The following is a 25,516-nucleotide window of genomic DNA, read 5'->3' as shown; positions in this document are numbered from 1 at the left end:
CGCCCGGGCTGAGGATCTGCAGAGGGAGCCGTGAACAAAGACCTCACAGATCCCGCCGGCTGTGTGGACCTTCCCTTCCTGGCATCTGTGGGGGCCTTGGCTAACTTTTCTCATTCATTTCTTTTAAAAAATTTTAACTTTCGGAGTTACCCAACCAGAATTCTTACGGGGGAAAAAATATCACCACCACACATATAAGTCAGTCACAAGGAAAGGCAGTGGCCGCCTCTGACAGGTTTGAACCTGTCTGTTCCCAGACAAGGAAACAGAACTGCAGTGTTCTTCAGGCCAAACTACATCCCAGCCTCCCTCTGCCAGTACAGCCGCCAGCCGGCCGCATCAGATCACAGGTTTGCTTTGTCAGAATTTCCCTCCCCAGCTGTCAATGAGGTTGTAAATTAATTTCACTGCCGCAGTGTATTTCTCTCAATTCTGTAGGTGTTAAAACAAACAAACAACGCCCCCCCCCCCCCCCGCCCCGTCTGCCTTCCTTCCTCCCTCCCTCCCTCCGAGAATGAACACTGAGCCACAAGCACCTCAGGAAGGGCTCATGATGACATGACCTGTTCTTCAAAGGGTGCATTTTGTGACTCACCGTCACCTGCCTTCCTCTATTGCTCACAGCTCCTTTTCTTTGTCGGAGGAGTGGTAAGAATCCTGGCTAGATGAACTTGGGAGGGGCGAGCTTCTCACTGCTTGGATTAAACTAAGATTTAATACCTCCTCTTGCATCATCTGCAAGATTTGGACGCCCGCAAGTGTTCCTCGTGTTCTCAGAGGACAGGAGCTCACCTATGATTCCCCCTCCTCCCAGGGTTTGCTTGGGCGCCTTGCAGAGAAGGGGGTTTGCAAAGCCCCCCCCCCCCCCCCCCAAGGAGCAAGGCACTCTGCACCCACGCCAGGCCCCACCCTCAAGGGTGGATGTATGTGCTGATGCTGCTCCATAATCCAGCTATAATGACTGATGCAACAGCACTACGTGGAGGGCTGGAAATAAAATTCTCTCTGTAGCTACGTAACTGCAACACACTTTTATAAGTCTGTTACATGATCTGAACAAATCTGCAGTTTCTCCAACAAGGCCCGGATTCTTGGCTGGTTTGCAGCCTTACCCACAGACCCTCTCGGAGAAGAAAAGAAGACTCAGCTGCTACCTTCTTCTTATAGGAGTTTAGGGTTGGTTTTTCTAAAGGCTTAGGGAAACCTCTGTTCTTCAATGGTAACCAATACCCTTGTTTTTCAGTGGGAAATGCATTCAAACACAGAGCTTGTGTATGTATAAGCTATTTCTTGAATGACAGATAAGAAATGGGTAACAGGTTGCCTTGAGAAAGAGGAACTGGGAGATTGGAGTTACCTTTCACTGTAATCTTTTTAGAATAGCTAAACATTTCTCTTTCAATCATATGTACGGATTAGCTCATCTAATTCAATTACATTGTCATTGCTCTTTAGTCAATAACTAATTCCATGTTCAGAACCATCTTCATATCACTTATCGCTCCCAATGTATCCCCACAGATAAGCATCGGCTCAGTTGCTAGAAATAAAACAGAAAGAGAAGAAATAAGAAATAGTGCTATACCTGGCGCCAGAAATTGAGGAATAGAAAATGAAAACGAATACAGAAAGCAGAGCTCAGGATGACAAGCCCTAATACAGTCCTGACAAATGAGAGGGAAAGTGTGAGTCCTGGCTTTTCAGCCTGCATGCCCCTGGGCAATGCCTCTGCCCTCTCACATGCCCTCCCACACTTGCCCACTTCTCCTTTCTCTGCCCATCCCCCATGCCTTTAACTTATGTCTTAAAATTTGTCCTCAAAAATCACAAAAGTCATACATCTTCTTTTTTTTTTATTTCATTCTTTACTTTCTTTTGTTTGTTTGTTTGTTTTTAAGTTTTATTGCTTAAAGTATTACAAAGGGTATTACATATGTGTCCTTTTTTTCCCCCGCCCTTGAAAATCCCCCGTCCTCCCCTACCCCCCAGTGTCTTATGTCCATTGGTTATGCTTATATGCATGCATACAAGTCCTTTAGTTGATCTCTTACCCCCCTACCTCCTGCCCCCCAACCCTTTCTGGCCTTCCCACTGCAGTTTGACAATCTGTTTGAGGCAGCTCTGCCTCTGTATCTATTATTGTTCATAAGTTTATAATGGTCTTTATTATCCATGAATGAGTGAGGTCATGTGGTATTTTTCCTTCATTGACAGGCTTATTTCACTTAGCATAATGCTCTCCAGTTCCATCCATGCTGTTGCAAATGGTAAGAGTTCCTTCTTTTTTACAGCAGCATAGTATTCCATCGTGTAGATGTACCACAGTTTTCTAATCCATTCATCTACTGATGGTCACTTAGGCTGTTTCCAGATCTTAGCTATGGTGAATTGTGCTGCTATGAACATAGGGGTGCATATATCCTTTCTGATTGGTGAAAAGTAATATATCTTTACCATGCTCAGTAATACAATAAGAGGATACAAAAAGAAAAATTAATAACTGTTCACCCCATCCTAAAAAGTTGTGGTCTCTCACAACTTTCTCCTTGTACTACATATCTATACAGAGATGGCTTTTTTTTCCTTTAGCCAAAAAAAAAAAAAAAAAAAAAAAGGCACTAAAATGAGCATACATACCACCTTTAACTCCCCTTCCCCAACTTATTGCTCCATCAGGAACAAACCACCCAGGTCCATAAATGTAGATCTAACTCATTCTTCCTTTCAAATATATATCTCCTATCTAATAAAAGAGAAACATGGTAATTAGCGTATGACTGCTACCCTTCCCATTGGCTAATCAGGGCAATATGCAAATTAACTGCCAGCCAAGATGGCGGCCGGCAGCCAGGCAGCTTAAAGCGAACATGAGGCTTGCTTGCTTCAGTGACGGAGGACTCCAACGTTCCCCGCCTGCTGCTGCAGGCCTCTGAGCTGCAACTCTAAGCAACTATGTTACAAATATAGAAGCTAAACAAAACCCCAGAAACCTGCTTTAGTCCGTGGGGCTTCAGCCAGTAGGATCGCAACATTGTTTCAAATACAGAAGGTAAACAAAGGCCAGAAACCTGCTTTCAGCAGCGGAGGCCTAAGAGCTGGAGCCAAGCCTCAAAGCTAAAGCTGTCCCAGAATAAAAAAAAAGAAGAAAAAAAGGAGCGGTTGGGAGCTTCAGTCACCCGCCAGCCTGAAAACAGCCCTCAGCCCCTCACCCAGACTGTCCAGGCACCCCAGTGGGGACCCCCACACTGAAGGGTGTGTGACCAGCTGCAAACAGCCATCATCCCCTCACCCAGGCTGGCCAGGCACCCCAGTGGGGACCCCCACCCTGATTCAGGACACCCTTCAGGGCAAACCAGCCGGCCCCCACCCATGCACTAGGCCTCTATCCTATATAGTAAAAGGGTAATATGCCTCCCAGCACCGGCATCAGCGGAGCCGAGAGGCCTCCTGGCACCGGGATCAGTGTGACAGGGGGCAGCGCCCAAACCCCCTGATCGGCCCTGCTCTGTGTGTGATGGGGTAGAGCCATAACCTCCCCATCAGCCTTGCCCTGAGTGTGAGTGGTGGCGCCCCAACCCCCTGATCGGCCCTGCTCTGTGGGTGATAGAGGGCGGTGCCCCAACCCCCACTCCACGGGCCCTGCTCTGTGTGTGACAGTGGGCGGTGCCCCAACTCCCCTATCGGCCCTACTCTGTGAGTGACGGGGGGAGCTCCCCAACCCCTGATGGGCCCCGCTCTATGCATGACAGGGTATGGAGCCCCAACCCCCCTGATGGGCCCTGCTCTGTGCGTGACAGGGGGTAGCACCCCAAACCCCTGATTGGCCCTGCTCTGTGCGTGACAGGGGGTGGCGCCGCAACCTCCCCATTGACCCTGCCTTGAGTGTGATAGGGGGCGGTGCCCCAACCCCCCAATCGGCCCTACCCTGAGCGTGACCAAGGGTGGCATTGCAACCTCCCAATCTGCCCTGCTCTGTGCATGACAGGGGGTGGCGCCCCAACTCCCCAATCGGCCCTGCTCTGAGCCCGACCAGGGGCTGCAACTAGGGATTGGGCCTGCCCTCTGCCACCCGGGAGCAGGCCTAAGCCAGCAGGTTGTTATCTCCCGAGGGGTCCCAGACTGCGAGAGGGCACAGGCCGGGCTGAGGGCCCCCCCCACCCCCCGAGTGCACACATTTTTGTGCACCGGGCCTCTAATATATATATAAAAGCATAATATGCAAATTGACCAGATGGCAGAACAATGGGTTGACAGAACGACTGGTTGCTATGATGCTCACTGACCACCAGGGGGCAAACGCTCAATGTGGAAGCTGCTCCCAGCCTGCAGACCCCGATGGCCTGATGGGGAATGGGGTACCGGGGGTGGGTGATGGCGGACGGCGCCAGGCCAAGGCGGGTGTGAGCGAGCAGTGCTCCAATTGCCCCGCTGGTCGCCCCACACACAGGGGGCGACCAGCGTCGGTGGTGGGGGGCAGGGCCTGCTGTCGGCAGCCGAGGAAGATCAGTCCTGATCCCTGATCGCAGGCCAGGCCTAGAAACCCTACCCGTGCACAAATTTTGTGTGCAGGCCTCTAGAAGCTACATAATAGTCCATAGACATATGCCCTAATTTATCCAACCATTTCCTTATTGAATCTGTCCACTTTTTAAGTGAATTCACTGTTCAACTTTCTTCTCTGGATCCGTTTTCTTCTTTATAACTAATAATGTGTAAGGAGCATTAACTGATACCAGACACGGGAATAAACAAGCCACATGAACTCAATTCTCACAAGCATCCCATGGGACATGGAGTACTGCTATCCCCGTGTTGTAGAATGGAAAATGGAGACTTAGAGACATGAAAGAGTTTAGCCAGGATCACAGAGCGAGTACATTGTGGAGGTAAGTTTTAAATCCAAGTTTGCTTCCAAAGCCTGTCTAAACTATAAGTCAATACTGCCGCATTTTCACCATTGCCATGCAACCCACCCAGAGTCTATGGTCCAAGGTTAGCTTGGTATTTACAACTTTGAGATGGATCATTTGACTAGGAGTTCCACAGGTGTCTGACTCAAGGTGTTCAAGGCTTTATCGCCTCCACCCTGACACCTGTGTTCACCATGTGCCAAATCTTTGGCAAGTCACCCTGGAGCACAGCACTGGTGGCCTTGAGTGAAAAGCATTCACCTTCGCAGAGGGGACTGTGGACAGAGTTCCCTGGAAATAATGTCCAGGGGTTCACTACCACCTTCTCTATTTTCATGCGCACACAGAGGTTGAAACTATATTCACAAATGTAGCTAGGGATTCAATTCCTCTGAGATCTACACCAAAGGAAACCTTGAACACCCTAGTTTGAGAGCACACAAACAACTAGTCTCTCACCCTATATTCAGCAGCAACAAAATCCAGTGAAAGCCCAAGTCTTATCTGGGAGAGATAACACAACCTACTAACACCATAATTCATAGTCGGTTAGTTACCAGTTAAGACACTTCAGATATTCAGAGAGAAGAATGTAACAAGTCAACTGGATACCATTCCAAGAATCTGGAATGAAAAATTACACAACTGGCTTATGATTGCTCAGAAATCAGTGGTACACACACACACACACACACACACACACACACCAGAATGAGCAATATCACGATAAAAGTATTTCCCTCTTTGATAGGTAAACTCGACTGCCAGATTGCTTCAAATATTGGAAAGGTGTTCTTGTAGAAGATGTGTTTTTTTCAGTCTACTCCTTAAGGGTGGTCCAGAACCTGTGAACAGAAGACACTGGGGAGACACTGTTTGACTCAACACAAGGGTGATATTCCAATAATCACAGATGCCTCACAGTGGAGTTAACAAGCTCCGTTTTGCTTGGAGGTGTTTAAGCATCGGGAAAAATGACCATTTGGCAGGTTGTTAGGTATTCATGCTTTGAATGAGAAGAGTATGTAACTTTGAACTCCCTTTCAAACCTGAGACTTAGTGGGACACGAGACAGGTAAGTTTTGATCCAATTATCAAGGATGGCCCAGAACGGTGTTCTTGTGGGGCAGAGGACGTGTTTGGATGGGGATTCTGGAGGTTGGAGGAGCGGTGTGCAGGAAGGAAGGAGAAATGAAAGGCCATGTGGTCACTGCCGCCTTCCCAGGTATGCACCATGCACAAACCTCTGGGACCAAACCCCTCAATGATGTCATTGTCCAGGGTGTGGGGCAGTTTGCCTGTCAGGTTTCACTCACTCTTTGCAACCAAACCCAGAAATTCATCAAAGTCTGAGCATTCTTGCCAAACGGAAACAGGGTGCCTGCACCAAGTTACATTTCTTCTTAGGAGGTTCACTGATAAGTAAAGTTTGACTTTTGTGAGACAGTGGAAAAAATTCCATGTTCAGGCACATGCTGCAGACTATACATCAAAAGGCAAACTATAACGCCACTCTCCACTTGGCTATTTCTCTTCCCACGGTAATTCCCAAGAATTACCATTCTTGGTAATTGGATCAAAACTTAACCTCAGCACGCCTGAAAAACATCGCTCGAAGAAGACCATACACGGCTCAGTGAGCTAAAAGGATGACAAGCCTCCATCTAATCCTAGGCCATTCTCTCAAATCAGTCCACTGTGTGTTCAGCTCCCGCAGGTGCTAGTCTCCTTAGAGATGAAATCATTCCCGGGTAGAATTTGCACTATCAAGCTAAGTAGTTGCAAAGCACCTTGCTTAATGTATCAGAAAACATTTTAAAAAACTGAATACATGTATAAATGAATGACGATAATGGAATGTTTGCATCACCCAAATTCATATGTTGAAGGTCTGACCACCCCCTCCCCCCCGACTATTTTCCCCACATGATGGTATTTGGAGATGGAGCCTTTGGGAAGTAATTGGGGTTAGATGAGATCATGAGATGCCCCCACCCCAGGTGGGATTAGTGCTCTTTATAAGAAGAGACACTAGAGAGTTTGCTTGTCTCTCCCCAGCCAGCCATGGGAGGGCACGGCAAGAAGGCAGCTGTCTGCGAGCCAGAAAGAGAGCCTTCACTAGAAACCAATTGGCGGGCACCTTGGTCTTGGATTCCCAGCCTCCAGAACTGTGAGAGAAAAATTCTGTTGTTTAAGTCAGTCAGCCTATGGTATTTGTTAGGCAGCCTGAGTGAACTAAAGTGATGACTTTAGGACTTCTATAGAACTGGTATTCACAGACAAGGACTGCACACAGCCTGAGGGTCGAGGCTTGACAGAATGGGTTATTGGAGTATATTCAATATCACATATGTGAGCGCTTTTGAAAATAACATTTTTCACGATTAGAAAGGTAATATTTATTCCAAGAGAACATTTAAAAAGCCTTAAAAACATTAAAAATAAAATAATCACCTACACTCAGATGTTGACATGCTGGTATTTACCCTCCTGGAACCATTTTCCCTGCAAGAGGGTGAACCCAACTAAGAGAATGGGGCCTTCGTTTTGGGTGATTTCTTCTGACCATGATCACCATTGCATGAAGCAGTCACCTTAAAGGACCCCATCCTCTTATACCAACAATGATGCTACTGAGAAGTGCTTTTACTTTCAGGATCCTAATGTGATACTCACACCCTATAATATCCATCACAGAATCAGCACTGTTTGCCTATGGCAGGGGAGGGGTTGGTTAGGGATTAACTGGAAGTAGCACCAGGAAACTCTGTGGGATGATGGAAATGTTCAATATATTATTTGGGATGTTGATTAAACATTGTCTACCCTTGTCAAAATGCATCAAATTGTACACTTAAGATGTATGGGGAAAGTGATCTGGAAAGATAATACCAACAGCCACCATTAAAACATGTGCCCTGATGTATTTTGTCCAAAAAATGTTCAAAAGGTAAATGTTACTGAGATATATGACATAGCAGGCCCCAACAAAGGCTTCACAGGAACCCCTTTTAATTCTAATAACTACCCTCAGGGCCTTCACTTTATCAATCAAGAAACTGAGCCTTAGAGGGGTTAAACAACTGACTCAACATTCCCCAGCTGGGAAGTGGCAAGCCAAGCCGGGAACCCCAGTTCCTCTACCCTGGGGGAAAGTTATAACACATGCATGCCTGTTGACTCAGCAGTAGTACCTCCAGCAATCTGTTCCAGGGGAAGAATCAAAGACAGACCCAAATAGTTGTATACATCATCATTAGTAATAGTACATCAACTTAAATGTACTATGAATTAAGTAGGTCCATATAATAGACCACTCTATCAATTAATATTAAGTTGAAAAAGAATGTAAATGTCTTTCATAGTAGGTGAAATGGTAAGTAAAAAATTAGGTTAAAATATATAGTATGACCTCAATTTTGTTTTAAAAAAATACATTAAAGGGGGTGGAGGAGGTTAGGTGGAGGTGGGAGAGGGCATAAAGGGAATAAATGGTGATGTAAAAAAATAAAATAAAATTTAAAAAAAATAAAAAATTTTTAAAAAGACATTAAAAACTTTAAGGAACTATAACTGAAGAAAAATTATTATCTTTCTGTGGCAGGATTATAAGTTATTTCATTTTTACTTTTTATATTTTATTTACTTATTTATTTTTATTTTTTATATACATTTTATTGATTTTTCACAGAGAGGAAGGGAGAGAGATAGAGAGTTAGAAACATCGATGAGAGAGAAACATCGATCAGCTGCCTCCTGCACACCTCCTACTAGGGATGTGCCCGCCACAAGGTACATGCCCTTGACCGGAATCGAACCTGGGACCTTTCAGTCTGCAGGCCGACGCTCTATCCACTAAGCCAAACTGGTTACGGCTACTTTTTATATTTTATTTTATTTTATTTTATTTTATTTTATTTTATTTTATTTTTTTAAATATTTTTTATTGATTTTTTACAGAGAAGAAGGGAGAGGAATAGAGAGTCAGAAACATCGATGAGAGAGAAACATCGACCAGCTGCCTCCTGCACACCTCCCACTGGGGATGTGCCCGCAACCAAGGTACATGCCCTTGACCGGAATCGAACCTGGGACCCTTGAGTCCGCAGGCCGACGCTCTATCCACTGAGCCAAACCGGTTTGGCTACTTTTTATATTTTAAATAGCAACACTTACTATAGTGTTACTTTTATAATTAGAGAATAATTTCATTTTTAAAATGAACAGGGGGAAATTTCTCTAATGAAAATATACCCAATGAAGATTATATACACACATTTTTATAAGAAGAATATTTTTGTATAACCTCATTTGAAGATGCAGCCCCTTTATCACTTAGGGTATTAATGTTATTCAATAACATACACGTAACCGTAGAAAAGTGCAACCCCAGTCATATGTGTAAAATATACACGTAGGTTTAAGGAACTTACAAAGCAATGTCCAGTTTATAAGATAATCTTGAGGAAGTTATCACCTTTGCTTTTAGCGGAGAGGCATAAAAATTGGAGTAGATTACTATTGTGAAGTCCTCTGATTATAGCAGACAGATCTAATGCAACTCTGAGAGGGACTAGCATCACCTTAAGCAGAAAAGTACACAACTTAAATTCGCCGCAAATGCTACGGACCCACGTTATCCAGGGAGACAATGTGGAGGAGAGCCATAGCGGAGATCCCAGTTTCTCAAACCCAAGTACCAGATGGCTCCTTTTTAAAGGCCACCTGAAGAAACGTTTGCAATGAGTGGCTTCCTATGAAATACCTCTCATTTGAGAACTGCAATTGCAAGGAACAAGCAATTGTGTCTTTATAGTGAATAAAAGAATGATTAATATGATCAAAATGAAAATCCAAAATTTTAAAATTCTTGAAGAATTAGAACTATCATTTTTCAAATGCTATTATGGATGCTCAATTTTTTTTTTTTTCAGTAGATCAGAAAAATTTCTTGAAAGGCTTTCATTGACTTTTTCCTTAAAAGCACTACTTGAATTCTGAGCTAATCATGGGTTTGGACCAGTGCAATGCTGGGGATAGGTGGTGGGCTATGGACAGTCCCTATCCTCACACAACAACCCCAAGGCGGAGGTCCGGCCAGTGACAGTGCTGTAGGGAGCTTATTACAGGATGCCGTGGGAGCAGAGGATGGGCACATCATCTAGATCGAGATCGGAGGTTAGGGGAATCTGGAAAAGTTCCCCAGACAAGATGACAACTAAGCTGAGACAGCACAGGCTGGCAGGAGCCAGCTTGGCAAAGAGGAGAAAAGGTTCAAGGCCAAGGGAAAAAATGCACGTGCTCCCACCTCGTGGGAACTCGAGGGAACCCGGCAACCTTCGTGCATTCAAAACTGAGGTGGGATTGTAGAGTTCCACCACATACTGTATGACCTTGAGCAAGTAAGTCATTTAGTTCCCAGAGCCTCAAACTTTCTTATCTGTAAAATGAGGATAATGCCTCTTATCTTGGAGAGATGTCACAAGAAGTTAAAAGTAAGTAGATAAAACCTCCTTACAAAGGTGCTTATCCTATGACTTACATGCTCAACACGTGGCTATTATTCCAAATGGAAGAATCTAGGCGAGAGCTTGGAGCAGCTCCCTCTACTGTGCCCCAGTGCACCTGCTCCAGCCTACTGTTCTCTTTGCCAGTCCCTGGCATTCCTTCTGTCATCTGGGATTCTCTTCTAGATGCACACACAGAGCTTGCTTCATCACGTCCTTAGGTCTCTGCTCATCTGCTCAAATATCCCTTTTCAGAGATGCTTTTCTAAATCCTCTGTGTAACTCATTAAAACCATTCTCCCTGAACTTTATCTTCCCCTTACACAGCTCTTTCTCCATAGAATTCATCACCCCAACATTCAATGTACCCAACCAATTTAATACATATTTTTTTTAAAAAACAAAAAACCCCATTCAATATATTTACTTTTTGTTTGTCTGGCTACCTGCAATAGAATTTAAGCTCCCAGAGGGTAGGGGTTTTGTCTGCTTTATTTCCTGTGCACTCCCAGAGCTTAAAACAGTGCCTGGCACCCCGCAGGTGCTCAACATATACTGGTTAGAGAAATGAACAAACACCCTGAGCTCGAGGGCATGGCTGTTCTTTATTCTCTTATCCTCTGACAGCCTGACATAAAGCTTTTGCACTGAGTAGACATTTCATAAGCATTTGTTCAAGTGCACAATTAAATTATTCTTTTTACAAATGGCAGTGTTTATCTAGTACCTAAAGATCAACTGACTATATTTTTATTGCTCAAATCCAAGATTGTGTTTAATTATAATGAAGCAATAGGTTTCTTGGTCAATTTGGTGGGGAGAAGAGCAAAACAGGTGGTCTGATTTCATTAGCCAGTGAAACCATTAGCACATTTATCAATTAGTTGCAAATAACCAGAGCCTTTGTTGACACAAAAGGTCAAACACTGATGAGGACTCTGATTTAACAAATGTGAAGTACAGAAAAACAATCCTGGCGTTCCAGGGCTGAGATGTCTTTCTGCCATTAATCTGGGTCCTTTAAGAAACTGTATTACTGGGACTAAGCCACCAGGAAATTCACCAATGGTCTGAAAATGTTTCTGAATCTCCCTCAAATGAAAACCAAAAATTTACTTCAATACTGAAAAAGGTGAACTCAAAGTGAATTCAATTGCTTCCCCCAAACATTAGAGACACAGCTGAAATTGTAAATAAAATACAAGAGTATGGTCTTCAAGTCTTATATGCTGCAGGTCTTCCTAAGAAAACTATCTTAAGGATTTATGATGGATACATGGTAAGTATACTAATTACATACATTTTCAAGATATTGCTAAAATGCCAACAAAGTGGTTTGATTAGAAAGAAAAGCACCATTGGATTGGTCTTCAGAGGTTTGGCTTTACAAGCTAGAACTCCAATTTCTGTGAAAATTACCTATTCCTAAGGAAGTTTTTTGAGAATAATTTCAGCTCAAGCCAAGGCTACAAAGAAAACCCAAATCAGCTGATAGCACACATGCAAAGAATAGTATCTTATACTGATCTGGCACAATTCAAAGGGCTCTCATATTTTCACTTCCATCAGGTTTGAGCTTCACCAACACCCTACAGGGAAGCCGTATCAACAATGCCCCCAATGGAGAGATGGGTAAATGGGCCCAGGGCATTTAGCAGCCTGCCCACATCCCTAGGCCCAGCATGAAGCAGAATTTAGTCTGGCACATAGCTCTTCTGAAAACCATGCCCTGCATTCTTTGTTGAAAGAATATACCAGAGTGGGCAAAAGTAGGTTTACAGTTGTAATACAAATAAGGATTACAATAATTAATAAATAATCCAAGAATAAACTCTGTGTTTTGTGTATTCATAACTGTAAACTTACTTTGGCCCAAACCTGTATGTTGACTCTCAAACTTACTTTAAAATGAGTGATCTTTTTCTATTTTTTAATAGCATTACTAGAGGCCCAGTGCACGAGACTCATGCACTCAGCGGGGAGGGGGTGGGGATCTCGCAGTCCGGGAGCCTTCAGGGGATGTCTGACTGACAGCTTAGGCCCACTCCCCATGGAGACAGCCGTGAGCCCAGCTTCTGGGAGTGCATTGACCACCAGGGGGCAGCTTCTGCGTTGAGCACCTGCCCCCTGGTGGTCAGTGCGCATCTTAGCGATTGGTCATTCCACAGTTCAGTTGATTTGCATATTAGCCTTTTATTATATAGGACAGTGGTCGGCAAACTCATTAGTCAACAGAGCCAAATATCAACAGTACAACGATTGAAATTTCTTTTGAGAGACAAATTTTTTAAACTTAAACTATATAGGTAGGTACATTGTTATTAACTTAATTAAGGTACTCCTAAGGCTTAGGAAGAGCCACACTCAAGGGGCCAAAGAGCTGCATGTGGCTTGCGAGCCGCAGTTTGCCGACCATGGATATAGGATATTTTCAATGGAATTGCACTTTGTGGACACAACTGTAAATGATCCAGTATATCAAGTTTTTTTTACCTTGGAGCCAAAGGTAGGCAGATTTCTAATGGGGCCTGGTTCTCTAGGGTTCTGTCCTTGGCTCACTGTTCCATTTAATAAACTCTTGTTGAGTGATCTCACCCAGTCCCGTGATATGAACTAATAGCTATGTCCTGATGACTTCCAAATATTTAGTTCTAGTCCATTTTCTTCACTGGACTTCAGACTCATGTCCACCTGTCCATTGAGCATCACTGGCATGTGTCTCAAGTACCTGGCATATTATGTCTCTACATATCATTATCTTTTACTTTGATCTCTTCCTGATCTCATAATCTCTTTTAGCTAATGGTACCACTATCCATTGAACCTTTTCACTTAACTCCTGGGAATGATCTCATGTTTCTTCTTTATCCCCTGGGTCCACCCAGTCCTAGTTGTTCTACTTTCTAGTGTTCATTTGAGACTAACAGACCATTCTCTGTGCTCCCATAATACACTGGGCATGCTCCAACTTTAGAATTCATCTGCCATTACTTACTATGGACCCTCTCTCCCACCCACAGAAAGAACCTCAAAGGGTAGACACCACATCTACTCATTTTGTATCTACTCCCAACACAAGTGGGAGCTCAGTAAATATATTCTGAGCCAAATTGCATTTTCTTCTTTGAAATGGAGTGAACAGTATCAAATGCCTCCAGATGTCCTGATTAGTTCTTCATGTCTGCAGTAAGTTGAAGATTGAAACAAAATTTTCTAATAGTGATTTTTTTTTTCCTGGAGATGAAAAATAAATTGTGAATCATCTCAGGAAAACATTCATTCTAAGAAGCCAATCACTGTCGGAATGTTTCTGACTTGATTCCCTCATCTGTAAAGGAGAACTTGGCACTACTAGTAAGTACTCTTGGAGGTCTCAGCTGACTCTAATATTTTATAATTCCATTGTTGAAGATAAACATGGGGAACTGGACACAGGAACTCACTGTGAATGGATAGCTCGCCCAGGGATTGGCCACATGACCAGGCTGACCTAACTTTTAAATAAATTATTTATAAGGAGTACCCAATAAAATCTTGATAACAATGGAAACACTAGGATAATGAAATGCCAATCTTGGGAAGATATGCGTCTAGTCTCCAACTACAATAGGCTTCTTTAAAAGCCCTTGAACTTGCCATGCTCCTTCCTGACACTGGGCACCTGTATTTGCTATTCCTTATCTTGAATGCTCTTTCCTTCCCTCTTCACTAGTTAACTCAGCTCAAGAGTCACAATCAGATCAAATCACCCTATTAGAGGTTCTCACTCATGGCAATGCATTCCTCCTCTGCACAGTTGGAATTTTCTATTGGTATGATTATTGGGATGATGTCTTTCTCCCTCACTACACCATACTCTCCACAAGGGAGCATTTTTGTTTTTGCTCATCATCATGTCCATGTCCTTGGCTGAGAGTCGGCACTCAATAAATATTTGTAAAATATCTCCAAAGGTTGTATAAGGAAGAAAAGTGGCCAAATGAGGTTCATTTGGGGGGGAAGGACAGCTATGCTAATAAGCTAGAAAGCCTCTGAGCTGTCCCTCACATCCTTGAAAAAGGATCTTAGGAGTGAAGAACTGAAGTCACTTTCTGGTGACAGTGAAAGAACAGGCACTGGATGAGGCCACGATGTGGCACAGCAGGCATGACAAGCTAAGAAGGGAGACAGGACCTGGCCAGTGTGTCTCGGTTGGAATGTCGTCCTGTACACCAAAGGGTGTCAAGTTTGATCCCCGAGGCAGCCGATGGATGTTGCCCCCCTCTCTTCCTCTCTCTAAAAATCAATTAAAATTTTATTTTAATTTTTTAAAAAAGAGGAAGGGAGACAGGATTGTGACTAAAATGTTCAGAGTTCCAGTAATAACCTGGATAAGGTAAGGGCTCACAGTCAAAATCCGATGTGAAAGTGTAAGGTACTGAGAATCCCACAGCTAGCATGTCATCTCTGACATATGAAAATGACAAATCTTTTCAGATCAAGAAAGAGCAGACCCAGTTCTCGAGGCAGGACTAATGTTCTCAGATGGCAGAGGGAAAACTGAGCTCCTTTATTTGACTTTCATCTTCATCTAAAAATAAGACTTTTCTCACTAGAATGAGTAGAATAAATGGAATTGAATTCCAAAATAGGTGAGGTAACAGTAAGAGTAAAAAATTCCAGGTTCACAGAAAGACATTTGGGGACTCTGAAAGTCTGCTGATAAGAAAGAGGAATAAGAAAGATGCCAGGAGATGGGAATCAGAAAGGTATTGCCACAGTTTTCAAGAGGGGGAGAGGAAGATATCAGAAAACAATGACGCAGCATGGGATATTCATCACTGAACCAACATGCAAATTGATTTGGAAACAGATGACTTGTGAATTCTGGACATGAAAGCAATGCTCACAGGGATGGCCTCACAGTGGGCTCTCCGAGCAAAGCGATGCTCAGCTAACTTCAGAACACACGGGTATCTGGAATCAGCAAAGCAGCTGATGGTCCTTTATGATAATTTTGTGAAATAAGAGTCAGATTATATTAGAGATTGGTATATTCATGCAGATCCAACAGTTATATTTAAAGCCTAGCTTAACACAGCTTATCTTGGAGGGATACTGAAAATCTTACCAAATTCTGAATTTTAAAAAAAGTCAAATTAAGTGGAGATTGTTCTGTCAATTGGAAGAGATTTCAAAGGTGATTTTCTTTAAAAGTACTATGCTGCATAGGTATATGGGTACAAGACAATATGTCAGGTCTAGCAGTCAGAGGCTGTGGGCCAGTTCCACATGGGGAAAATTAGAGCAAATTCCCACAGTAAGCACTTGGAGCTTGTGGATGAAAAAGGGGTCACAGCCTAAACCTAACAAACTCAGGGGAGGCCACATGGCAAGGGCCTTACACACCCAGAGACCGAAAGTAACCATAGAGAATTCTCTGAACATAAACATTCATAAAGCAGATGAAGATCGTGGCTGGTAGTTACACCCTAGGCCTGTAGCTTCCTTGACAAAGTGCAATCTTTATCTTAACTAAGTCTGTTATCTTTTGCATCTAGGATAACATATCTTTGTAAAGTCAGCCTCCTTTTCCAGACCTCTCAGGGTACACTCACCACACCAGAACACCCTTCATTGTTATCTTGTTTCTGGAATACCATCTCTATGTGTTGTAAATTGTTAACTTTAGTATGCCCACTGATGTCTCATTTTACTTTTTATCCAATCCCAGAGATTTCCCTACTTTGCTTTCTCCCACCTTCCTAATCTACTACCAATGGATTTCATGTAACCCTCCTTACATCTCCTCCTTTTATCCTAATATATAAAATAAGCTGTAAAACTGCCATTCTCCAGAGCATTTTCTTAATCTGTGAGATTTTGCTCCCCAATAATTGTCAGTTTGGCTCAATTAATTCATAAAAATCCTCTACAGGTTTGGATGTTTCCTACATTGACAGGCTTTAAGACTAAATATTGGTTATCATGTACTCAAGAATCCAGCATGCTAAGAACTGCATATGGCCCAAAGTGGTCAGACCCATGAGTTGAAAACTGTGTTGAAATGTGGCGTATGTTCAAGTGTAACATGGTGAGGAAGAATAAAAACAAACTGTGCTCTTCTGTAACGTCTTCCCCACTCAACATGTCTGAGATACAGTCCACGCTTCGCCAACAAAAGCAAATCCAATGTGCGCTGGCTGGCGCCAGGAGTTTGGGTTGAAATGTCAATGGTGGCTGAATTCCCCTTGAATACAGCTCATGAAACATGACAGAAAATAGTGCCCATTATGCTGGCCAATGGGATGCATGCCCCTTTGTTTCCCTAACTTTTCTGTCAGGTTTGACTCTGGAAAAAAGTCAATGCCCATGTAAAATTATTCATGAGCACTATCTGGGCTCTCAGACAGCCAACAAGCCCAGGACAGGGGATGAACAGTCCTTTTTCCCTTAGCAAAGTGACTCACTGACTCCTTACTTCCCAGCCTTCTCTTCTTGCCTATGGCCGGCTCCAGACTTTCCAACCTAAGGCAATGGGGCAGACCCTTCTCTTGCTGTATCTCCTGGGAACTGGGTTTCTGTTCCTTCATGAAATGCAAGTGAACACATTGAGAATCTGGGTCAGGACACAAGCGGAAAAGCACAGAAATGTAATTGGCCTGTCTCCTTTCCCACAGGCACAGTCAGCTAAGAGAGAGAAGAAAGTCCTGTCAGAGGGAACCTAAAGTCCTATCTTCTAAAGTCCTGCGGGGCAATAGCTTGCAGATGGTGCCATCTTTATATTTGCTGGAAAATAAACCTCTACGAAAAAAAAAGGAAAAAAAAAAAAAAGAGAGAAAGACCTCGCAAACAAACAAACAAACAAATAACAACAACAACTCCATTTGGACAGGTCAGAGATATCATCCAATACAGAAAGATCATTTAAACTCCAAGAAAGGCCATCTTGGGACATGTACGATACATGAGGCTGTCTGGTGCTCCCAAGTTTCTCACTGTGCTTTCCGTATAAATGCACACCTTCTATGATTCCAATGCGCTCCTTACAGTGTGGGAAGTCCAAGGGCTTTCAAAGACTTAGCCTTAAGACTCACTCTCAGGCCAGTACCTTGAATGGAATTCAACTATCCTGTGAAATAAATCCACAGGATAAAAATAGCATTTGCATCCATCCTCACGCAATGTGCTCCCTTCAGTCAACCATCACAGCTAGAACCTGCGCGTGGGATTGAAGATAAAGAGCAAACTAAAATAAATTCTCAGAATTGAACCACGGATACCAAGAACTGAAACAAAACTCAAGATGCGGCTGATACCGCTTTACCAGAAACCACATCAAATCAATGCCCATCCTCCACATTTCGGGACACATGAAACAAGCAGACGCAGAGGCGGGCACATCCTACACAGGAACCCAAGCTTGCTGCCTCTCGGCCATGTAACATGGTGCTTAAGAAAAGCGTCTGAGTATTCAAAAAAATGAATTTAGACCTTATGCTTCTCTCCGCTGCTGGGGTCTAAATGTTTCCCCTCCAGCACCCCAACGCCAAAACATTCATTGTGTTGAAATGCAAACCCCAAAGAGATGGTATTAGAAGGTGGGCCTTTGAGAGGTGTTTAAGCCATGAGGGTGGAGCCCTCATATATAGAATTAGTACCCAATCGCCATCACCAGATGCCGAATCAAGGCTGGCACCTTGATCTTAGACTTCCAGCCTCCAGAACTGTGAGAAGTAAATTTCTGTTGTTTATAAACCACCCAGTCCATGGTATTTCTTATAGCAGCCCAAGTGGGCTAAGATACCCACTATGTCTCATTTTCATGAATAAAGTTCCGGATCACCAGGAGGGTTATAAGAAGCCACGCTTTAGTGGTACTCCTAGAATATAAGTCTCTCCCCAGGAGATAGTGCAGCTCAGTGTTTAAAAACTTAGTTTTGAATTCTGGCTTCACTACCAGGTAGTGATCTGGTTATTAAGGCTTTCTAAGACACAGTTATTCATCTAAATAACATGAACAATGTTACTATTATATAATAATGCTGTTAGAAGGATCCCAGGAGAAATGCAAAGTGCTGAGCCTGTAACAAGAGCTCAGTTTAGCTGCTGTTGCCATTGTTATGATGATGATGATTTATAACAGAAGTCCCTATCTAGTAGGGAAGTCACTGTTCTTAAAAATTAAATGTGCGTAAGGCTCTCTCTGGGTTAAACAAAGCAGAAGTGGGTGGATAAGCCATGGACAGGAGAACAAAAATGAGTTCAGGGCCCAGAATCTGACAGCAGCATCAGGAAGGACTCTGACCTCCCTCTGCCATCAGAGACTGTATCAGCAACCACTGCCAACCATGGGCTGGGCAGGACACTGTGACGGGAAATTCCATGGTAGAGCCCCCAGGGGAACACCATGCCTGGTTAAGAAAGCTCACAGCGCCGCTGTCTACAGTCACCTGGGCAGCTCCCTGACTCGAGAATGAGTGGAGATTCCTGAGGACCTTCGAAGATAGTTAGTCCCTGTGCGGGTCATGCGGCCTGGCTCCTGCTCTGCACCCCCTTCTCTACCTCACTGCTGGGGCGTGGCTACATCTAGCTGAGGAGACATTGCTGTAGTGAGCCTGTTTCCCTCTGTCACTTTCCCACGTCTTTCTGGCATCATCAGCATCCTGCTCCAATCTTTACTAGTCTCCCTCCTCCCCTCCTCTGCTGACTCGTGGGGTATTTAAGAAAATGCCCTGTTGCTAGAGTTCTCTTGCACTTTGATAACGATGCCAATTCTGTCATGAGTTCGCAAAAGGAACAGCACATAGCAAAGCTAACAAGTAGCAAGTTTCAATCCGGAAGTTCTTCGTCGACATTCATTCTCCTCCTATAAGAGAATTTTTCTCAAGAGACAGCATCTCAAGAGAAAATAAAGAGTATACATGGCAATTAAGTTATAAAGTGATTTAAAGAGTAGAGGGACGGTGGCAACAGGGAAAAGAGGGACATTTAAGACTAACGATTGTCTGAAATCCACGATTACATTCCCACTTTACCTAACCTTCTTCTGTCTGATTAAAGTGTCATCTGATATTCCTTGAGCTCTAACAACAGCAACCAGATTTCAAGCCCTTTCAATGTACGTTGTATTATGATCAAAGGATTGTGTGCTGTGAAATGGAGTCAAATAATATTTGGGAGGAGGCTCCAAATGAGAAATATCGTCAAACGGGACATTGCGCATCAACAGTTCACCTCTCAGAGTCTCAGCTGGTGAGCCGCCACCATATCTGACTGGGATTCTCATCAACTCAGGGCAACAATGATCACACCTGTCTATTTAGGCAGGAATTTTTTTAATGGAACCAATAATTTCCAACATTAAAGAAGAGAAAAAGAGAGAGAGCAACAATGTGTTCAGCACCTTGCAGAATTTGGCTATACCAGGCCGTTAGCAAACCCCAGCTGAGCAAACTCATGAGTAGTCTTTTCCCAGCCTATTTTACACACACCACATGGGGACAAGTTTTACTCTACAGGCAATGTTGATCACTACATTATTTGTTTATTCTAATGGAAACTCAAACCTTTGTGAATTTAATTCCCCAAAGATTTCAGTATCATGAGAAATGGAAGACTGGGTTAAGCCAGGGGAGGGAACAGGCTATGAATTATGGGAGGAGTTACAAGCAATCAGAACTCACCTGTAGATGATGCCTTTCTCGTGTAGGAACATGAGCGCCGAAATGATTTCCGCAGCATAGAAACGAGCTCGTGCTTCATCAAAACGACGAGACTTCTGGATGTGGAACATCAAGTCGCCCCCATTCACAAATTCCATCACGAAAAACAGCCGATCCTGGATACAAGCACAAGAGAGGATCCCATCAGCATCAATTACCTTGGGCAGCGGCCTGGGGAGAAGAGGCTGTCAGATGGAGGTACTCAATGCAATGTCCTGACAGGGGCTCTGGGGAAAGCAGGCTGGGTCGCCTAGGATTCGATCCCTGGGAGGAGGTAGGGAGTACGACCAGGGTCTCCTATAAGTAATTCCACACAGCCTTCAATGTCTACATTAAATGAAAAGTAGAGAAGATAGCCGAAGCCTTTCGTTCTAGTTCTCGCTCTGTACCTTAAATGCCATGCAACCCTGAGCTTAATTATTTGGGCCTTTATTAAAGCGAGGACACCCAAATCATAGGGTTTTATGAGCTGGAAGAGAGCACCATAAGTTGCAAAGTACATGCCTTTCGCCTGGAACATTCAGGTTTAATCACAGGAAGTAAGGGACATCTAACAGTGCTTTAGCCATCATACCTGGGCAGAGAACAACCACAGAAAAAGGAAAATGCTTGGGACAAATCAGCCAAACAGTAGTCTAACCACAGCCTCAGAGTGATCCCCAACATTAGAAATCCCATTCAGTCCATCAGAAGATTCCTGAGTCAGGAGTGGGAATGTAGACAAGGAGATGCCGTCTCCACTGGCAGGAGCTCTCAACCCAGCAGGTGAAATGGGCTCCTTAAAAAATGACCAATAAATACTGTGTACTAAGCACTGTGCAAATGGTGTGATCAAGGGCTGGGAAATTAAGACAGCTCGATGGAAGAAATGTTTAAGTCTCAATTACAAAGTGATGTCTCCGAGGCTGACAGTGTTAAACACCTGGTTTCTGGAAGCTCTAAGATCCATTTCCTCACTCCCTCCCACTAACATTTATGAGTCCCAGGTTAGCCAGTATTAAATTAGGTGCTGGGAACCCAACAGAGTAAACAGGCAAAACACAGACACAGCCTCTGCCCATACAGAGTATGGTGTGAGAGACACACATTCCTTAAAACAACAGCAAACCCAAAAGTCATATAAACAAGCAAATTTACAAATCCTGGTAAATCCTGTGGAGGAAGCCATGAGATCGGTCATCTGCTTGGGGTCAGGGGAGGTCTCTCTGAGCTAGTAGCATATAAGACCTGCAGGATGAGCAACATCAGGGCTGATGACCAGCCTCCTCTGAGGTAGGAGGGAGGTGGGATGTCATTTTGTAAAGAAATTGGTATTTTACCAACTCACAGAGGATGTGTACACAAAAAACCCATCTTCATTTGTAGTTTTTAGTGCTGTCAGCTTTGCTCTGAGTGTTATAGCTGAGCTGTAAGCAAAGATAGTGTGTTCTCGCTCACCTATTCATCACTAGTTTAATCAGGCCCATCCTGATGAGAAGACATTACATTTTCCCACCTCCTAGTCCTGATTTTAAGACCTTGATTAGAAGGGGGTGGTGTCAGTCCTCTGTATCTAAAAAACATCTCTCTATGGTCAGGACAAGCAAGAATTTAAGAGTGAGAGGGAGTGACAGGATCCACACCCACAAAAACAAAAACCAAACAGCAAAAACACAACTTTTTTTTTTTTATTGCTTAAAGTATTATGAAGAGTAGTACATATGTCTCCTTTTTCCCCCCCTTGACCTTCCCCCGACCTCCCCTCCCCGCCAGTGTCTTGTGTCCATTGGTTATGCTTATATGCATACATACAAGTCCTTTGGTTGATCTCTTACCCACCCCCTGCTGTAGTTTGACAGTCTGTTCGATGCTGCTCTGCCTCTGTATCTATTTTTGTTCATCAGTTTATAATGGTCTTATTACCCGTAAATGAGTGAGCTCATGTGGTATTTTTCGTTCATTGACTGGCTTATTTCACTTAGCATAATGCTCTCCAGTTCTATCCATGCTGTTGCAAATGGTAAGAATTCCTTCTTTTTTACAGCAGCATAGTATTCCATTGAAAAACACAACAACTCTTAAGGTTGGCCAATATAAGCCAACAGACAACTAAATACAGCAAGCTGTCTGACTAAGCGAAGGGCCGTCATTTGGGTGTGACTGACAGGAGTGAGAGGCAGAGTTGGGTGGGATGAGATTGGGAGTGCAGTGGTATTCCATGTTTGTTGCCTAGGAAGGACTCAGGTGGGACGAGCGGGTTAGCGATGGGGTGGAGGGTAAGTGTCCGATTGAGACACATCTGAGAGCTGCATCCACACTGGCAGTTGTTATGCTGATGTTGTGTTCCTTTGGAGGGGTGGCCAAGGTGGGGGCGAAGATGAGTGGCTCTGAACCACCCTTATGGCATTTAAAAAAAAATACATTTTTATTGATTTCAGAGAGGAAGGGAGAGGGAGGGAGAGGGAGGGAGAGAAACATCCATGATGAGAGAGAATCATTGATCAGCTGCTTCCTGCACGCCCCCCCACCCCCCAACTACGGATTGAGCCTGCAACCCAGGCATGTGACCAGACGGGCGGGGAATCTTGAACCCTGACCTCCTGGTTCATAGGCCAATGCTCAACTACTGAGCCACACCAGCTGGGCCCCTGTGACATTTTTGCTAACCAGCCTGTTCAGTTCTTTCGTGGCTGTTACTGGCAGTCATGTGAATTCCAATAACCAGAAATACCTGATTACTGGAATGGGGTCAGTAGGTAAGTGGCTATTCTGGAAGTCTGTACTGGCCCAGAATTGCTAGGGCAGCAGGCATAGAAACGATGAGGGCATTCCAAGGAAAATGTCATCTATTTCTAGTCCCCCCGCCTCCCCCCCCCCGCCCCGCCCCTCCACTCCCCAATCATTCTATCTCAAGTTTGAAAAGCTAGACCCTGGTCTAAACTCCAGATCTGGGGGAAGGAAATACTGTCTTCCAATCCTGCTCATCTCTTCTTTCTCAGGCTCCGCCCCCAGCCCTATAGGCAGGTTCTCAGATAATGGGGTTGGGGTGGGGGTGGGGGGGAGGTGATGCACAGCAAAGAGGTCATACGCTTTAGAACTGTGAAAATCCAGGTTTCTTTCCCTTCAGTCTTATTTCTCACCTCCTGTCTGGCGCCACCTAGAACAGTGGATACAACCCACAGCCCGCGGGCTACATGGAACTCTAAGTAAGCAGGAAGTGGAAACAAGCCAGCTGAGATATAATATTTAACGAAAAGTAATGGTCCATCCTCTCACAGACCTAAGATAATGTCACAAGGTAGAGAAATAAAAACATGTTTATCACCTAGCCAAATGTTTTTGCTGTGTAGCAACCCTTGTTTATTTAAACACTTTGTCTTACTTAAAACGTCTGCTACAGAGGCAGTTAAAATCTGGCAGCAATTTCTCTGACATTTCTTGTGCAGAGGAGACAAATACCCCAAATCCCTAGCCTTTTGCAAAGAAGGCCCACTCATCTATGGGTGGTGGCAATGGTGATGAGTGAAGTGAGATAGGGGCCGTTATCAGAAATATAATGTCATTGCCTGGCCAGTGTTGCTCAGTGGTTGAGGATGAGCCCATGAACCAGGAGGTTATGGTTCGAATCTGGGTCAGGGCACATGCCCAGGTTTCGAACTTCAGCCCCAGTAGGGTGTTTGAAGGAGGCAGCTGATCGATGATTCTCTCTCATCACTGATGTTTCTAACTTTCCCTCTCCCTTCTTCTCTCTGAAATCAATTAAAATATATTTAAAAGATATAAAATGTCATTAAGCATATCCTCAGGTGAGGCGTCTAGAAAGCGTGCAACAAATAGTAGTGGCTGTTGTGCGGTGACTGTGATGATGAAGATGTTTTCAGTAAAAAAAAAAAGATCATAAATGTGAATGATTTCAGTTATAGTCAAAGATGCAGATGTGCACAGAAAGGATGTCTAGATAGTGACAAAAGTCAGCTCTCAGTTATGGGATGTGGGATGACATTTTTTCCTTCTTATTCTTTTCAGTATCTCTAAAGATTTCTATGTTAAGTGTGAATTACTTTTACAATTAGAAACAAACCAAAGCCATGTGGACTTCCTCCATGGTTTTCTAATTTTCATCTGAAGGATGAAAACTGGGACATTGAAGGGGTAGTTCGAGGTGGTCTTAGAGAGCAGTGACTGGGCAGGGGCCGTCGGAAAGCAGATACAGACTGAGGGGCCTTCACTCCCTTGCTGCCCACTACCGGGGCCACTATTGACCACCTTCTCCCTCAGCCGTCTTTCTGATGCCTGAATTCACTGTGATCCCTGCCCCCTCCATCTGCGCACAACGCCAGTCTTGTTGGAATGACAAGCAGAGAGAGACCGAACTGGCTCTGGTTTGTTCCCAGCCTCCGCTGGGAGCCAGGGTCTGAGCTCTAGTCTGCAGGCTTACTGGAGGCTTTCAGAGATCCTTTCTGCTTCCTTTGAGGTTCTCAACAAGAAGGGACATTTTCTAAGCACTCACTCTGCCAGACTCCGGGTGGGAACCAAGTGTTGTAAAAGGAATGAGATCCCACACTTCTCAGGAAGCTCACAGACATGTAGACAGAGCACACACCGCAGGGTGCTAAGCACAGGGGGCATAGGGTGTCACCTGGACATAGAAGGGACAGCTGAGCAGCCAGGGGTGGGACTTAGGGAAGGCTGCTAAGAGGAGCCAAGTCTCCAGCTTGAAGGATGAGGAAGCACAAGTTAGGCTGGAGCGCGGATGGAGGGGCCAGGGATCTCGGTGAATGAACAGGTAAAGTAGTGTCAGGTGTGAGTCAGGATGTCGTGACTGCAAAGGGAGAGATCTCCCAGGGCTGAGGCTGTGGGCCTGGGGCATCCCTGTACCACATATGGCTCCTTTCGTAATCAAGTGTTGGTAGAAAAAGCAAAAGGCTGGTTAGGCTGCTTCTAGTCACCCCCTCTCCAGGTCTCCACAGCTGAGAACTGTAGGACTCAGTCCTATGAACACACGGTCACTCAGCTATTGGTCTCTACCATAATTACAGGCCCGGTGTCTGAGCTAAAACAGGTGACAGCTATGGGGTTTGGCTTGGAAAGGACTCCAGTAGGTGTTAGAACCCACCTCCCTGCCACATGAAATAAAACAGCATCAACTACAAAAACAAGTCACTCCGGCCCTAGCCGGTTTGGCTCAGTGGATAGTGTTTGGCTCAGTGGCCTATGGATTGAAGGGTCCCAGGTTCGATTCCGGTCAAGGGCACATGTCCGGGTTTTGGGCTCAATACCCAGTAGGGAGCGTGCAGGAGGCAGCTGATCAATGATTCTCATCATGGATGTTTCTATCTCTCCCTCCTTCTCTCTTCCTTTCTGAAATTAATATATATTTTTCAAAATCTAAAAAAAAAAAATCACTCCAGCTGCA

The 25,516-nt window shown here is 44.3% G+C and overlaps 1 protein-coding gene across 1 annotated transcript in view; it reads right to left on the bottom strand.

The window, feature by feature from the left end:
* PRKCH (protein kinase C eta) overlaps positions 1–25,516 on the bottom strand; it is a 225,712-nt gene that overhangs the window by 42,974 nt on the left and 157,222 nt on the right. Inside the window, exon 10 of the mRNA XM_036309254.1 lies at positions 20,083–20,237. Coding sequence (XP_036165147.1) covers positions 20,083–20,237 — 155 coding nt within the window. The remainder of the gene's footprint in view (positions 1–20,082; positions 20,238–25,516) is intronic.

Source organism: Myotis myotis, unplaced genomic scaffold (assembly GCF_014108235.1).
Source record: "Myotis myotis isolate mMyoMyo1 unplaced genomic scaffold, mMyoMyo1.p scaffold_m19_p_1, whole genome shotgun sequence".
NCBI classification, from domain to species: domain Eukaryota; kingdom Metazoa; phylum Chordata; class Mammalia; order Chiroptera; family Vespertilionidae; genus Myotis; species Myotis myotis.
The sequence above is the reverse complement of the archived record's forward strand: the minus strand, read 5'-3'. Positions and strand labels throughout refer to the sequence as shown.